We start from the raw sequence: 17447 nt of genomic DNA on the forward strand, positions 1-17447 counted from the left end.
TTGATTATGCTATATTGAATGCAGATACTTGAAAGGATGGCTAATGGGAAGCAACCAGTGACTTAACTAGATTGAAAGAGAAGTTTCTTAATTAAATTGATGATTATCTGTGTTCTGTTTATATGGGTTTTAATAATGGACAGTAACAGGAAAGGCATCAAAAAGTAAGCTGGCCAAGCCTCCAGTCATAGCAAGTTCCATACACATGCCCAGCTCAGACAAGGAGTATTCCCTGACTTAATGGGACTTCCACCTTAATATAAGAGGGCTTTCTAAGACCTTTTCTAAAAATGAGTACAAAGCTGGTAACTCAGGTTTCTGTACACAGTACTACTGCCAAAAGTATTTTCCAGAGAATTTTGCAAAAAGTTAACAGAAATCATACTTGTTCGAAGATTAACTTCGCAAATTTGTCCTGGTCAAGGACTCAAATGACGTTTAATAGATTTGTAATTCACAGYGACTCCTCCTCCCTCCCTCACCGCCCCCAAGCAAGCCCTCTTCTTACCAATATCCTCTGATTTTATTTTGGCATACTGTAGGTGGATTTTGCAGTGACTTTGTTCCCTGGCTTACAAAATACAGAGATKATTAGAACATCCACTTTTAAGCCTTGTTAATGTTGATGCCAGAATAACATGATTTGCTTAAGCAGAATTAAAAGTTTCAAACATAATGAACTTTCACGGCTAACATAGCTGTAAAATGTAACCATGGTGTSAAGTTAAATTGATAAAATGTTCTTATTGTGTGGAAAGCCTTGATTAGATTGTGAGTACRAATATACTGGTTTTCATTTTAATTCACAGCTCACCATTATAAAGTTAAAGCCAATAGAAAACAGCCTTCTAATTTCTGCTACAACAGAGTGCAAATTTAAACCTCAACAACTAGCACTTGCTTTTCAATTATTAAAAAAAAGYGCCACCCCTAACAACTTTTAAAGCTGTTTCTGCTTATGTCATGATAGTGAAATTTCAAGTTTATCTTTTGTCTTTCATGATGTGCCTACCTATGGGCTCTAGACCCTCGCTTACATATACACATCAATTTTTCATGCAGAACAGTTTCAGTGAGTGAAGCAGCGAGTATCACCCAAAGACACTGCTGAACACATGCTTATATATTGCTGCTTATATCAGGCTGGCTTGATCCAGCTTACAGTTGCGAGTTTTCAGCTGCAAACACCCCCACTGAAGAAAATCTCTTCAGCACCACAGTAATACAAACTATCAACTTATTCTTGGCCATTTATCAGAAACAGCAAAGTCCTTCACCTTGCTGCAACCAGCTGTATCAGGACATAAAGCACAAATAATTTATGCAGCATGTTTTTGTGGCATCTAACAAATACTCTGGATTTTTACACATACAGGTAAGATTTCAAAGATTAGAAATTATAACATGAAATTATAACTGTCCTCTTTGTGGCTCAGTCATCTGAGAAATGCAGCTTGATACAATGTCCTGCTTTAATATTCTGAATTTTAAAATCTAAGGTGAATTAAGGGCTGAATTCTGTAATTTATTACACAGGACTAATTTGCATAGAGAAGAACATGCTTATATCAGAGACAAGTAGTCATTATATAAATATACTTACTAATTTGAGGGTGATGTTTAAGGACTGTATTTTCTTGTGGCCAGTCAAATTTCTGTTAGTCACTCAGGCATAACTTGGATGGCCCATTAATATTTACTACAATTTTCTTTCATATTTGCTTTAAAGGCCTATGGTTAAGAGACATGTTTTAGTTTATTACTTTAAAACCATGTTTTAAATGCCTAATGCAGTTTACTGATACAGTTGATGCTAAATTTTAATTCTGATTTTCAAGACATTCCAAAAAGTAGAAAGAAAAACAGCTGTTATCCTATTACTTCCTGATCAGGATGCCAGCTCTTCTACGCATCATAGTAGGAAAAATGCAAAGAGGTTAGAGAGAAACATGAATGAAGTTAGTTGAGAGCTTGCAAAGGTATACCTAATGGGAATATTTCACCTTAGAGATGCAATGTTTATGCCTCTAAGAAAGCATCCCTTACAATTTGAACCATTAGATCAGAATCAGAGGTAGTACATATATGCCTCCAGGTGAGTAGCTTCCTCTAGAACTYGTGAACTGCTTCATTTTAATCATAGTATAAAGTATTGCTGTGTACATGTGTCCTCCATAGGGGATATCTGATATTAAAAAGCTCACGCAAATTAAATATACTTGTCCAGTGCCCATCAAAGGAAAAAACCCACATATTGAAAAGTTATGAAATAARGTTGCAATGAAAATTGAGTTAATAAGATGCAAAGTAATGAGAATACATTAGTCATTTTATTTCCACCTAAGAAACTCCAGTTCTACCAGTGTAACTAAACACAATCGAGATAAGATTTTYTTTCAGCCTCTTTACAGAAAAATGATGCAACCTAAAATGAGACTATTGATTATATGGCTTTGTTCCTTGGATTGTGCATCAGTATCACACCCAATAAAAATGTTTTGGTGGACACTGGCCAATATATATACCTGCAGCCCAAAGAGAATTATTAGCATATGAGAGTCATGTGGGGATGCAGCATTTTACCAGTAAAAGTACAGTAAACTCTTCTGTAAGAAACAGAAAATCTCTATGTAAACGATTTCCTATTGTCGGTCCCAAATCAATTTCAAAGCAACASTTACATGCCTATGACCTCAGAAATACAAAGAATATACTTTTATCTATTTAGTACATGGGTCCTTGGAGAAGCCCGCCTACCCCAGACTGTCAAGAATGTGTTTAWTTCGCACACGTTTTGCAAGTGTGAGCTTAAGCACGGTATACAGGCTCAGCATGTACTGCTAAAGAGCTTGTGTGTGTTTGGCTGCGCATGTGTTCCCGCAAGGCGGATACCCCTTTCTGGCACCACTGAAAAAATGACTGGTGTATGTCAGTCCGTAACATTATTCTGGATACCAACCAAATGAAAACAGAACCCAAACTTTATTCTGTAGCTCTGTATCTATATGGATGAGASTGAAGCAGGTCTGTTGTACATTGCCGTAGACATGCAAGGTAGAAGTTTTATTTTATCATGGTGATGGAATCTAAACCACTACCGCTAGTAGGAGCCTAAAAATGTTAAAGAACCTGCTGCGTTTCGGTAGCCTCGGATTATGAGCCTTATACTTTAACGGGAGCATCTCGAGAACGGCCGGGCCTCGCCGGGGCTCCGGCAGGCGGGCACCGCGCGGCGTGGCTGCGACGGGGCGGCGGGAGCATCCTCCTGCGCGGGGCGCACCCTCTGCCGCCCGGGGCTCATCCCGCCGCCCGGGGCGCGACCACGCCGCGGGCTCCGCGCAGGGACTGCGAACGCCTGGCCCGGTGGCGCAGCCCCGGCAGCGAGCGCGGATGCGACTCAAGTGAGATGCAGCCGAGGTCCAAAGGYGTTCGACAGCTGCTCCTTCGGTCGGATCGGCTCCTGGGGTGGGAGGCGAATGGGTGTTGCGTTCCTKGCGCTTCGCCTCCGGGATGCTGCCGGGGCTGCCCGCCGGGGCGGAGCGGAAGGGATCGGCCGGGACGCTCCGGAGCGGGCAGGCCCCCGGCCGCACCGCTCTCCTCCCCTCCCAGCCCGCTCCCGCCGCCGGAGACCCGGGGCCCTCCGGCTGCACGTGCCGGCGCGGGGCCCCGAGCAGCCGCCGCGGCCCGGCCCGACACCGACCCGCGTCCGGGCGGCCCCATGCGGGCACACCGCGCCCCCCGCGCCCCGCTTACCTGTGCTGCAGCCCCACCAGCCCCAGCGTGAGCACATGGGGCACGTCCAGCTCCGTGGGCCACGCGCCGGAGGCGATGCAGCCGAACACGCCGCACTCCTCCCGGATGCCCAGCTCCTCCAGCTCCATGGCGCGGGCAGCACGTGGCGGCGCGGCGGCCCCGCTCCCAGTCCCAGTCCCTGTCCCGGCCCGGCTCCGGCTGCTCCGGCACGCTGCTGCCGGCGGCGCGCTCAGCCCACAACACCGCTCCGCCCGGGGCTCCCGGTGGCCCGCCGTGCGCCTCCCGCCCTCATTTACATGCGGGGGGGCGACACCGCACCCCCGGCCCGCTCCGCCGCCTCGCCCGGCCCCGCCTCCCCCCGCTTCCACTGTGGCCCGGGACCCCGCGGGGCGCACCAGGCCGGGGGATGTTTGCCCGCGAGGTGAGGGGGCGGGGGGCCGGGGGCCGGGCGCGGCGTGGCGCCGGCATTGGCCGGGCAGAGGGCCGGGGCAATGTTTGCACGGGGCGGGGGGTGATGCCGCCGTCCGGGGTTCGCCCGGGGGGCTCGGCGGGGCCGCCCCGCGGCGTAGGACGGCGATTGGCGGGCGGCGCCTCTGCCCGCTGCCCGGGCTGCCCGCCCCTTCCGCTGGCCCCTTCTTACCCCGGCGGCCGAGCCCCGCCGCGTGTGCTCAGGCTCTCTCCTGTGCCGTAGGTGCCCGCGCCCGCTCCCGCCGCAGCCATGGCCCCCGCAGCATCAGGTAACCGGGCGGCCGTCGGGGGTGGGTGGATGGGTCGGTCGGAGCCGCCGCTCTCGGGGGGCCGGTGTGCGCTCAGGGGCTTGGGGTGCAGGTACTTGGGAACCAACTTTTTCCCCGCSTAGTTTTAATTTTTTTTGTGGGTAGTCGCTCGTGCGCGAGGGTGGGCACGGCTGCAGGAGAGAGGCGCTGAGGGGCAGCTCTAGGCGGAGGATGCTGGGGGCATTAGCCGTCCTGTGCCGCTCGTATCGGGGAGCTCTAGGTTTGTCCCGAAGTTTGAAAGCAACAAAAAAAAAAGGACTAAAAAAAACCCTAAACCGAAATTTAAAAAAGTGATGGGTGAAAGTGACGCAGTTCTTGGCTGCCCCGCTCGGGCGGCAGCTCCCGGCTGCCCGCGGCCGTGGGGCGGTGGGAGAGCCGGGGCAGCACCGCCGCCTCTGCTGGAGCTGTCCGGCTGCGGCTGGCGCGGCCCCTGCGGCGCCGGGAGCGCCGGGCTGAAGAAGCCTTGAGCGGGGCTTTCGGCCTCGTTGCTCGGGGAAGTGTGGCCAAATCGCTCTGTGGGTCGGGGCTCAGCGAGCTCCTCGTGGTCAGGGACCTCAGCGCGGGGACGTGCTGGATCCCCATGGACGCAAAGGTGGTGGCTCTGCGTGCGGAAGTAAACAGTCTTTGCCATGTGAAACTGACTTCTTTCTTTCCTTGTTTTGTTTTCGTGGGTTTTTTTTTTTTTTTTTTTTTTTTTTTTTTTTTTTTTTTTTTTTTTTTTTTAATTCCTCTAGACCTGAAGCTTGGCAAAAAAGTTAATGAAGGTAAAACCAAAGAAGTGTACGAGCTGCCAGATATCCCGGGATGCGTTCTTATGCAGTCAAAAGACCAAATAACGGCGGGAAATGCAGCCAGGAAGGACCGAATGGAAGGGAAGGCTGCCATTTCCAATACAACAACTAGCTGTGTGTTTCAGCTGCTTCAGGAAGCTGGTGAGTATTTTAAAGTTAGAGTATATATGCCTGTATGTTATGTACATTATTGAAAAACATTATAAAAGAGTTTATATTGCCTGGAGGCTCTGTTTTTTTTTAGTCTCTTTTCTATTAGTTTTTTAATTATGCTTTTCTTTTTGGTACTTTGGAGCTAGGTGAGTGACTTGCTCATTTGGAACATAAGAGTATCTGGAGTAATCTAGTGTTGCAGATAACTTCTGCGATAGTTTCTCCTGCTTGTTTGGATACGCCCCCAGTCCCCTCCCCTCTGCTTTTGTCAGTTCTTCCATACCGTGCAACTCTTTGCCTTTAACAGTGGGCCGGATGCATCCGCCCTGCTTTACTACATCTGTATGCATAGAAGGCGCTGCTAGCCAGTGGCTCTGCCACACTGAGCCTAGGCTGTTGGAAATCTATGTATGTAAGCTAAAATAAAGTTAGTGTATTTTCCCCCTCTCAGTTGTGTATTGTAGTAGCATATACTTYCTGTAAGCTTTGCACATAACACTTAAAAAGGACCGCCTTGCAAAATACATATATCAATCTGTACTAAATGTATCAGAAGCTTAAACCTTTAAAAGATTCAAAGTATTTCTGATTCTAGAAGTGAGCTCTCATAGAGTACATAACTAACTTGAATCACTCAATTTTTGCACTGCACTTCCAAAAAATGTAAGCTTTGCTTTGAGAAAGCATTTTGAAGTGTCATTGCCAGTTTCAAAGTGAGTTTGCTAACAGTACTCGAGAACAGGCACTAGTAAGCTTAGTTAAGACCGCTTATAGGTGTGTGCTCAGTATGCTTTGAAGCATTTGCACRAAGACTGCCTCAGGTATGAGCTGAGTTACTCTAGAATTTGTATTATCTCTTATAAGGTGGGGTGATAGCTCTCAAACAAACTGTGAAGTCCTGGCGTGTGTCCTATGTGGGGAAGAGAAAGATGGTTTCTCTAAGGTTATATCTTTTTCTCAGCCCATATTTTAAGAACTGTATATTTCACACAAGTATATATTAAGTAATTAATTGTATCCTGAGTCACTGGCTTTCTTGGGAAGCCTGTTATGTATACAGTACTAAGAAGCCTCCAAGTTATTTGATTATATTTACAGCTGTTTAAAACTTTYTAATTTTCATTTAGGAACAAATAGCGAGATGTTTTGCCCAATTCTTAATGGCAATAGTTAAGATAACATCAAAATACTTCATATCCTACAGATGTGTGTTTTTAACGTGAAGAAGCCATTCYGTTAACATCTCAAAAATCCATGAGTGGCTTGTCCTTATAACTTCCATTTGCCGTGGAAAAATACACAGACTAAACCGGCAGCTGTGTTTTAAAGCAACAAAAGAACATTTAGGGTTCTTGTCCAGTTTCTTTCTGTGAGGGGTGTAAATGGCAGATASTGAGAATGCCTCATTGTAGAGGCAGTTTGTTTGCCTTGCGCAACTCTTCTTTACCTACTCTTTCAAAGGTGATGATTTACAAAGCTCTGTTAAAGGTTCTCTCCCTTTTATAACCAAGGTAATGTCAGCCCAGCAGAAGCATACATCTCCACCAGGCAGRGGCCTTAATGTGCAATTGATTATTTAAATCATTCTGCCTCTGAAAGAAATGAAACAGAATTTGAAGAGTCAGTGCTCATACGATATTTTTAAGACTTCTTGTTTCTTCCTTTATTATTCTGGAAGTGGAATGTACTAGAACCGCTCGGTTTGACTGAGTGCAGCTCCTTTGCCTTCTGTTTCTGGCAGATGCTGATTGGGCTTGGCAGTTGTCTTGCCCGGATTGGGGAGAAAGGTGGGACTTTCCTGAAGAGTGAATCTGAAAAGAGCCATTTTGCACTTAAAGTGCTGATCTGCACACTACTGTCCCTGTTTAATATGGGGTCAGTTGTCTTACAGTTATGTAAGAAGGTTGACTTGTTGCAGCAGGTTTGAGTGCATATGCTTCTGAATCTTACTGTCTTTTGCCTAACAAATCACCAAGATCTAGCGTCCTAAATAACTTAGCTTGTAATGAGAGGGAGGACAAAGGCRTTCTCTCCTGCCCCATCTGCTTTTATTAAGCAAAATAGTAAAGACTGCTGTGCTCTCTAGCTCCTTTGAAAGGCTCCAATTACTGTCCGATCTATAATGAATCTTGTACCAGAGGGTATGGTTGGATACTTGGTTGCTGCAATTTTTTTCTTAAACAAACAGAAATATTGTGAAGGGCAGATSTATTTTTTTGACGGCTCTGTGAAGAAAATTACTTTAAAGAATAGGATTTCTGAGTTAAAAGTGAGTGTTGTAAGATAAAATTGGCACAATAGTGACTTTTGGAAGATAATTATCTTTTGCAAGGCTGCAGTGGGCTTAAAATAACCCTGAAGTGATTCAGTGTGTCCCTTAAGTCCAGGAAAAAACAAGATTCAGATGTACTTAAAGATGTTTATGACTGTTGTTTTAAGTGTAGAGTGTGCCTACTAATGGAACTAAGCTGCCATTTTTATATTTAGGAATCAAAACAGCTTTTGTCAGGAAACAGAGTGACACAGCCTTCATAGCAGCTCACTGTGAAATGATCCCAATTGAATGGGTGTGCAGAAGAATTGCTACTGGCTCCTTCCTCAAGAGAAACCCTGGTGTCAAAGAAGGATATAAGTTTTACCCACCCAAAATTGAGATGTTTTACAAGGTAAGTTTCCTTTCCTGTGATGTTACTTGAACTGAAGCAGAGCTAAAACTCTGCATTATCTCCTTTAAAATGCTGACAGATARGGCAAGTAGTGATAGTGGCTGACCAATCCTCCCAGTATCAGTAGTTTTGCCATCCTGATGTTTCCTTGGATACTTGTCCAACAGCTGTTTTGTCCAAGTGCATACAATACTGGCTTACAGGGCAGTCAGAGAATAACAAGCCAAACTGTACCTAGAAAAATGTATGTATAAGGGCTTTTTAGGCATAAGCTTAATGCATTGGTTGAAACAGAAGTGTTAATATATTTGAAGAAATTAAAATAAACAGTACTTTCATGGTGAGGGAGGGTAGCTAGTTAGTTTAGGATTTAGTTTAGCAATTGAGTAGGATTCTGAACTCCTTCAGGAATATGTGCTGAAAGATGTATCTGGTGTATTGTGAGCTAAAGTGTTGTTTGTGGTGTACCCTGTCACTCTTAAAGATGGTTATAGCAAATGTTTTTAATGTTACTGTCACTTTTTTAATGCTAATCATAAAATACTAGTTAAACCATGTGTTTGTTATTTGAAAAAAAAACACATAAAACCTTATATCTTTTAATGGTTATTTTCCTCTTGCAGCAAGCTTAAATTACTTATGTATTTGCTCTGGTTTTCTTAACAGGATGATGCTAATAATGATCCACAGTGGTCTGAAGAGCAAATAATTGAAGCAAAATTCTCTTTTGCTGGACTTACTATTGGCCAGACTGAAGTGGATATAATGTCTCGTTCTACTCAAGCAATTTTTGAGATCCTGGAAAAAGCATGGCAGCCCCAAAACTGCACTCTTGTTGACCTGAAGGTACAAGAATCTAATTTCTTGTGATCCTGGTTTTGGACAGGAAAAATATCACTGTATAATTACTAAAATAGGATTCTTACTGTCTTTTTAGATTGAATTTGGTGTTAATGTGCTGACAAAAGAAATTGTTCTTGCTGATGTTATTGATAATGATTCATGGAGACTGTGGCCAGCAGGAGACAGAAGCCAGCAGAAGGACAAACAGGTGGGGCTTTAATCTTTGCTTTCTAAGGGAGGAGAGTGAAGAAAGCCTATAGTTTAACATCTTCTTTCAGAGTGACTTTTTCTAGTCTTATCTTGTTACAGAGTAGTTTGTATGGTACCTCATGTCCCAGCCTGTTCTCATGAAGTAGTTTATCTGGTTTATAGTAAAAATTAAAAAAAAAATCCTGTCTGTATATCTTCAGCTGGAATACCCAAGCAGTACTGGCTGGAGCTATTGTAACAGAGTGTGGGGTTTCCATGAAACATAAGGATTTCTGACTTGTGCAGATAACAATAAAATAACTGGATAACAGAATGGTGGGAAGAATAGAAGCTTTGGTTCCCAGGTTTGCTTCCAAGTTTAAGTTTATTCAGAAGGGTATCCTCTACTAGTAGAGATCTGGTGAGACTTATGTGGGAGCTGCAGGGAGGATGCTTTTCTTCGTTTATTTTGGTTAACCATAGATTCAATATAGTTGCCTCTACAACTGTTACTAATACACTGTGCCTGCATATGAGGACTGCAAACAAGTTTTAAACAGACCTTGTCCTTTACTTAAACTTACAGCATTTGTACTTCCCAAATATCTCTGAATATCTGTCCCAGATATCAGATGAGTAGTCATGAAAGAAGTGGTTTGGGAATGTTGCTGCCAGGAGTTTGTCACGGTTGTTGAGACTAGTAACAGAGACCCTGTGAGAGAAGGTGTAAGCCACAGGGSAAGATTTCAAAGTGTATGTGTGAGGAAAGGTATTAATTTTAAGTTGGGAAGCAGAACTGCTCTATTATTTACTTGAACTGAATTATGTAGTAGCATGCTTGAGTGAATTGCTCTGCCAGTCCCCTAAAATAAGGTACATGATAACATCAYGTAGAACCTAGGCTGGCTAGTAGAGTGATACTACAGGCAATCATGTCGTTACAAATATAATTTGTATGTTTTTCCTTAAATGTTCCCTGTGTATAGCGTCCAATATCTTGATGCCCTTGTGGATGAGTCTTGTAAATGGCCACAAATTGCAATGTAGAAAGTTGTTCATGCCTAGAATTGCTAGAAACTGTAAATATTTTGTTTGATATGTAATAATAATTCTTACCAATTATGGTAGCAAAATTAGTCTTTTGTGTACCCAAACCACATTATCTGCTGGTTTTGGCTGGGGCAGGGTTATTTCTCCAAACAAGTGCTAGTGTGGGGTTAGGTTTTGGATTTGTGCTGAACACAGGGTTGATAATACAGAGATGTTTTTGTTACTGCTGAGCAGGGCTTACACAGACCCAAGGCCTTTTCTGCTTTCGGTACTGCCACACTGGGGAGGAAGTCRGGGGTGCATGGGAGRTTGGGAGGAGACACAGCCAGGACAGGTGACCCCAACTGACSAAAGGGATATTCCAGATCATACAACATCAGGCTCAATATATAAACTGGAGGTGAAGGAGATGGGGGAACGGGCATTTGGGGTGATGTTTGTGTTCCCAAGTCACTGTTACGTGTGATGGGCCCTGCTCTCGTGGGGATGGCTGAGCACCTCCCTGCCCATGGGAAGCAGTGAATTCATTCCTTGTTCTGTTTCACTTGAGTGTGTGGCTTTTGCTTTCCCTGTTAAACTGTCCTTATCTCAGCCCATGAGTTTTTCTCACTTTTACCCTTCAGATTCTYTTCCTGATCTCTGCTAGGGGAGTGAGTGAGAGGCTGTGTGGGGCTTGGCTGCTGGCTGGGGTTAAACCACAACACTTCAATGCTTTTGTTTTCCTCTTTTCAGTCCTATCGGGACCTGAAAGAAGTGACTCCTGAAGCACTGCAAATGGTTAAGAGAAACTTCGAATGGGTTTCAGAAAGAGTGGAGGTACCTGCTTTTATGAACAACACATCTAGATAGTGATAACTGTGTGCCTTCAGTCCTGTTCACTGATTTTATTTCCCTCCTCCCTCTCCACTCTTTCCCTTAGTTGCTTCTAAAAACAAAGAGCCAAGGTAGAGTTGTGGTGTTAATGGGATCTTCTTCTGACCTCAGTCACTGTGAAAAAATAAAAAAGGCATGTGCAAMCTTTGGAATTCCTTGTGAATTAAGAGTGACCTCTGCTCACAAAGGACCAGATGAAACCCTGAGGATCAAAGCAGAATATGAAGGTAAGTGCCAAGAAATACTGATTTGGATTGAGCATCATGTTCCAGAATGACTTTGCAACTTAGGAGATTTATGTGGGGTTTTTCCGTTTTCTGTTAAACTCAGCATCAAGCTGGTGCAAGTCTGTTTCACACTTGCTAATAGCATGACCGCTTAAAGTAATTTTGGAGTAATGTATCTGTTTGATGAAAACATTCTTGCTTATTACTTTAGATGCTATGAGAAAAAGATACGTCGTTTAAATTACTCTCTTTGCCAAGAAAACTTGACATCTCTTCAAAAATGTTTACAGCCTAGCAGAGGAGAGATAGGCTTTATTTATTTTTGTGGGAGTATACACATTCCATTATACTTAGTGAAAGTACAAATATGGTAACCATAGTTGAAACACTCACTTTGAGGTGAATTGTTTCAGATTTAAGGAGAGGAGCACTTGAAGATGCCAGAGGTTTAATGGCTCTGTTCTCTACAAACCTAAGCAGCACCTTTTCCTCTGATACTGAAACTTCCCCTCAGTGGTGCAGTAAGAAATGCTAATTTCARCTGTCGTAAACAGCTGAGATTTAAGGATGTAAGATTTCTTAGAAGACATTTCTAAGGAGGAAGTTAGGCACAAAATTTTACTGCCATGTGATGGAATTGAAAAGATAAGTGCAAACACAGTTGTGAACTGGGACAAAGCTCCCATGAAAGCAAGGGGTAGAGAACAAGGTGGATTGCTTATCTCTGAATGTCTTCCTCCCCACCAGGAGATGGAATCCCAACAGTGTTTGTTGCAGTAGCTGGCAGAAGCAATGGTTTGGGGCCAGTAATGTCTGGTAACACTGCTTACCCAGTTGTCAACTGCCCTCCACTCTCAGCAGACTGGGGTACTCAGGATGTGTGGTCCTCTCTCAGACTACCCAGTGGTAAGATGATCTTTATGCTTTTGTTCTGATCTAGCTCTGTTTTGTTGTTTTTGTTCTAGTGTACACACACTGCTGTTCTAGTGTACAAAGCACTGGAAAAGTAGCTGGATCAGTGCCACGCAAAGTCTGTGGAAATACGTCGCAGAGTCATTGACTTCTTAATAGCAAAAAGCCCAATAGGCAGAGCAAAGATTACATAGGAATAATCTTTAGAAAAAAATAAACCTTGGCTTATCCTTGCTAAACTTTTCATTTTGAAAGTAATATTAATGGTAATTTAAATAATCTAATTTATATGCATTTTCCTTATAATCAAAGATCAAATAGTATCTTTCTCAATGATCAGTGTAGCTAAGAGCTAAACTTTTAAATACTAATTTAGTACATTTTTACCTGTATGATTTTAATTTTGGTAGTGACTTGAATGGAGGCCCAGAAGTCTTTGACCTGTGTTTAAGGGGAGTAATTTGTATGATGGCTTTTGGTTTAAAGTGCCACAAAGCAGTAATATTAGAAGTAGTGGAATATGTGGTACTGCTTTGGTTTTAAAACTATCCTGTGGCTCCTGGAGGCTGATACAAGCATTGSCTAAAATTGTTCTTCAGAGACAAATGTTTTGTTTGACTATAAACTGTGCTTTAGTAAGCYGCATTCTCTCTTCTGCAGGTCTTAGCTGCCCTACTACTCTGTCACCTGAAGGAGCTGCCCAGTTTGCTGCCCAGATCTTTGGGCTAAACAACCATTTAGTGTGGGCCAAACTGCGATCAAACATGTTAAACACCTGGATCTCCTTGAAGCAGGCTGACAAAAAGCTTAGAGAGTGCTCCTTGTAAATCACACTAACCAGTAACTATTATTAGTTGTGCATTGATAATGGCGTGCATATTCATTCATATTAGGATTTACCCTTGGATAAGCTCTAAAGTCCTGCATCATTTCTTGCAGAAGAAAGCATTGTTAGAGCAGAAGATGGAGTCTGTTGTGTTGTCATCCTTCCCTTGTGTATTTTTTTAATATAACAACTAAGTAGAGATGGGGAAGTAGTATTTCAGGTATCTCTTTCTGTTGCTCCAGAATGGTGCTGTTTTGCTTTTTGGTCTATACTGTTATCTACAGACTATGTCAAGAGAATGGTTTGGTACGATCTAAATAGAATTCAACTAGTCTTCTGCATTTCTGTAACAGTAATACTCTTCCATAATATTAATGTATGTCTTGGACCTTACTAACTGAACTGGACTGCTGACTAAAGCCAGTGTTGATGCTGTTCTGCTTGCAATGATGGTATGCTTTCTTTAGCAATAAAATGGCAACATATGCTGTATTAATAGGAAAAGGGTGTGGAAAAATGTTTTAAGAGCCTGAAATAAATACATGCCTTATTTAAAAATGTATATACATACATTTATCTTTTTTTGAAGAGATGTGTGTGTATATATTTACCCCATTGATATCTTTTGGAATGATGTGATGAAGTTGACACCAATTTGCTTGTTYGTAACAACCTATAAATATAAATAGCTTGAGTGACCTGTAACTTGGCTTGTTGCCTGTTTGCTCTCTTGCCTAGTCCTTTTAAATGCTGGGCAGATCTACCTTCAGTAGTTCTGTAGGGCCTATGTGATGATGTTGGACTGTCTTCATAAACTTCAATAACTGTAGCTATTCTGTACTTCCTAACTCTGTTTCTGTGGAGATTTTACTTAACTGAACAGGGGAACAAATAATAGAGCAGCAAACTACTGGGGGGAAATCTAAGCATGACTTTCTTGTCTTTGCACACACCAGTCTTCTGAGTAGGTAAGATTCTAACAAATATGCAATTACTCAAAGTATGTAACACCTATGCTTTTACAATTATAAATAAACTATTGAATGCAAATCTGCTTCATGGAGATTTTTTGAATAAGTATACTCAAAAGTATCTATCGGCTGTCGTACATAACTTCAGGACCTCAGATAGATTAGATAATAATCTTGTAAGAAGTTTATGCACTAAAACCTGCATGGAACACTATTAGGTGACAGCCTTCTGGAAGATACTCTCCTACTTGATTGTCTCAGCCAAGTTGCTTTGTTCCTGAAGCACTCACCTGTGAAGGTGTGGTAGGTCAGGCTTTACCCTGTAGTGAGACTTACTGGATTAAATGCTGYCACTGGCCTTCTTCACAGGCACTGACCACTATCTGTACGGCAGAGTTCTAAGCAGTCTTGAATGCAAGGGTTTTAAATTGGTCAGTGCTTAGCCTAAAGTAAAATAACTTCAGCTTTAGGGTAGTTGCTTTTCTAATGAATCTCTAAATGAAATATCAGTAATAGTAAGGGTTAGTGATGAACAAAGAGGCTGCAATCTTTGTGACAGGATCTGGATGAGTGGACTTAATCTATCATAAGTAAATTTGCGATAACATCAAGATGGGTCAGCATGTTGATCTGCTGGAGGGTAGGAGGGCTCAGCAGATGGATCCTGGACAGGCTGGATTGATGGGGCAGGCCCAGTGCTATGAGACCAAGTGCTGGGTCCTACACTTCAGCCACAATAACAGCAGGCAGCACTACRGGCTGGGGCAGAGTGGCTGGAAAGTGACTGTCAGAAAATGACCTGTGAGTGCTGGYGACAGCAGCTGAGCTGCCCAGATGGCCAAGGCCAATGGCATCCTGGCCTGATCAGCAATAGTGTAAGCAATGAGACTGGGGAAGTGGTGATTCCCTTTACTTGGCATTGGTGTGGCTGCCCCTTGAGTACTGTGTTGAGTTCTGGGCCCCTCACTTAAAAAAGGACATGGAGATACCAGCACATTCCTGGGGAGGGGCAGCAAGGCTCGTGAAGGGTCTAGAGAATGTCCTATGAGGAATGGCTGCGGGTGCTGCATTTGTTTAGCCTGGAGAAGAGAAGGCTTAGGAAGGACCTCACTGCTGTCTACAACGCTCTGAAAGGAGACTGGAAAAAGAGTAATGAGGGGTTTGGTCTCTCACTGTGCCTGCAGTGAGAGTATAAGGAAATGCCTAAAGCTGAGACTGAGAGATTTARATTAGATATTAGCATTTCTTTTTCACTGTTAATGTTGTCAGGTCTTGGAATAGGTTGTCTGGGGTGGTAGACTCACCATCTCGAGAGGTGTTCAAGAGGTGTCTGGATCTGGTATGGAGTGATGAGGTTCAGTTGTTTGGGGTTTACAGTAATAGTGCTGGGGGGATGGTTGGACTTGATGATCTTAAGGGTCTCTTCCAACCTTGATGATTTTATGATTCTGTACTCTATAGTTGTGGAAGCACTGACTTAGAAGTAAAGATCCTCAGGACTGTGATTTTTTTTTTTTTTTTTTAGCAAGCAAACTGTTTACTGAGTTAGTACTTGCCTGCAGACTTTCCGAGGCACATCTGAAAGCATGCTGTCAGCTAGCTCTCCTGACAAGACAGTGATGTTAACTTCAACTAGCAGAAGAATTAATGCGTGAAGAGTCCATGCTCTTTTGTTGGTTTGGGTGAGTGAATTGGGTCATTTTATCTTGTAATCAGACAGGTACCGAAGGAGAACTGCAGCGTTTCTTCCTCCTGGTGGCAGCAGTCTGCTCACTGAGCTGTGTAACAATACACAGCCTGARGGTGAAGTTACACAAGAGGTGAAGGTGTAATTTCCTATTGGGCCCTACCCAGCACTGCACTGGGTGTTGGCTCCGATGGGTGATCAACCTGACAAGCTTACTGGTCACCTGACCACCCCAGCACCCTGCTGAGACAGAAAAGTACACAAGTACAGCCAGCGCTGGCGTCTCCAGCCCCTATTGCTGTGCTGTCTGTTGTCATCCCCTATGCAATAAAAATTAGTAACAGGTGATTGTTTGAGTGTTAACACCTGAAATACTGTTAGRTCTCTAGTTACTTTTCTCAAATTACTTTCACCTGGATTATGCTAACTTAATTTGTAAAACTGTGCCAATTTATGTTGGACATGAGCATGCTAAGTACTTTAGTTGCCATAGGATGGTCGTTCTTCAGCTTTTGGATGGTGTGGTTTGTTTGGGGGGTTTTTGTGCAATCTGTACTGAACTCTCAGATGCAAATCCTTGTTTGAGCAGCTGCCTTGCAAAGAAGCACCAAAACACAGCAGCTGTGTTGCTGTGATCAGCAGGCAAAACCTGTAGTCTACCTGCAAAGACTTTCTGTAGCTGTCCTAAAGGCCAGTGTTGCATTTCAGCTGTTTAGATTAGCTGTAACTTCTTCACAAAGCTTTTGCTGTGAAATGAAAATACTTGCCCTTGATTCAGCATTCCAACTATTACACTGATGCAATAAAACAAAAAATGCTTCAGTCAGAAATTGCTCTCGTAACACTTGATCTTATTTTTCCAATTTTAAAAACAATACTAACAAATTCTTACATAAAAAGTGTTTTTATCTTCAARGAAACTATGACATAGAGCAGTTAGTGAAGTTTATTTGTATTTTGTAAGTTGAGTTGGAATACCTGTAATGGAAGTCTTTTAAGCACCTGCTGTGGAATCTAGGACCCTGAATTATATCATGTCCTGATTGGCAGTTACCTGCTTAACAGTGTATGTTCTTTAAAGATATCAGCAAAGAACTGTTTGGACTTAGCAGAGGGAAGTTTTTTTTTACATCGTAAACTGCTCTAGGCACAGGTGAGTGGCACCTGGTGCTTAGTGTTTCTAGCATCATTTCATTTCCACACAAAAACCCAACATTAAAAAAACTCAGTTTCTAAAACTGATGGAACTATCATTCATGGCTCCCACAGGTTTGTTCTCCATCCACAGCTCAAAGGTTAAAGCACATAGCCAGAACTCTGAAGGTACGGTTTTAATATCTGYTGCCTGTGTGGAACTGTAGAAGTGAATTGAAGGCCTAGGAGAGGATGTGCTTTAGATTTTTTGGGGATGCCATTAAGGCAGTCCCTGTTTTAAAGTAATTTAACCTCAAAGAAAAACCATKATTGTTCCCTCACTGGAGTGGGCATTGGACCTTTTCTCAAAGCCCCAGTGATTTCTTTAGCAACTTCATTGTGAAATAGTGGTGGAAATTCTAAGCYGTGTTTTAAAATAAAATCAGAGGTRCCAGTTGCACTGTTTGGATCATGTTGCAGTTGGCATGTCCTGTGCATTTCCAGACAACACTTYCTGTTCAAAACTTACACATGAGAACAATCAATTTCTGTGCTCAGGCAAAAAGAAATGTAAATGTTGCAACACTCAAGACTTG

At 43.1% G+C, this 17447-nt stretch overlaps 2 protein-coding genes across 3 annotated transcripts in view; one reads left to right on the plus strand and one right to left on the minus strand.

Moving 5' to 3' along the window:
* The window catches only part of PPAT (phosphoribosyl pyrophosphate amidotransferase), a 45762-nt gene extending 41724 nt beyond the window's left edge, over positions 1-4038 (minus strand). For both annotated transcript variants that reach the window (XR_008965979.1, XM_057376132.1), the window contains exon 1: positions 3754-4038. Coding sequence is in view for 1 of the 2 variants with exons in the window: in XM_057376132.1 (XP_057232115.1) it covers positions 3754-3881 (128 nt within the window). In the remaining variant the exon portion in view is untranslated. The remainder of the gene's footprint in view (positions 1-3753) is intronic.
* A 345-nt stretch (positions 4039-4383) lies between these two features.
* LOC130579388 (multifunctional protein ADE2) lies at positions 4384-13943 on the plus strand. Its single transcript, XM_057376133.1, has 9 exons — positions 4384-4490; positions 5264-5461; positions 7961-8139; positions 8806-8985; positions 9077-9190; positions 10954-11037; positions 11141-11321; positions 12069-12227; positions 12894-13943. The coding sequence occupies exons 1-9, from the start codon at positions 4472-4474 to the stop codon at positions 13058-13060; spliced, it is 1281 nt and encodes a 426-aa protein (XP_057232116.1). The 5' UTR covers positions 4384-4471; the 3' UTR covers positions 13061-13943.
* The last annotated feature ends 3504 nt before the right edge of the window (positions 13944-17447 follow it).

This window comes from Malurus melanocephalus, unplaced genomic scaffold, assembly GCF_030028575.1.
Source record: "Malurus melanocephalus ecotype Western Australia unplaced genomic scaffold, MMel_1.1 scaffold_270, whole genome shotgun sequence".
NCBI classification, from domain to species: Eukaryota; Metazoa; Chordata; class Aves; order Passeriformes; family Maluridae; genus Malurus; species Malurus melanocephalus.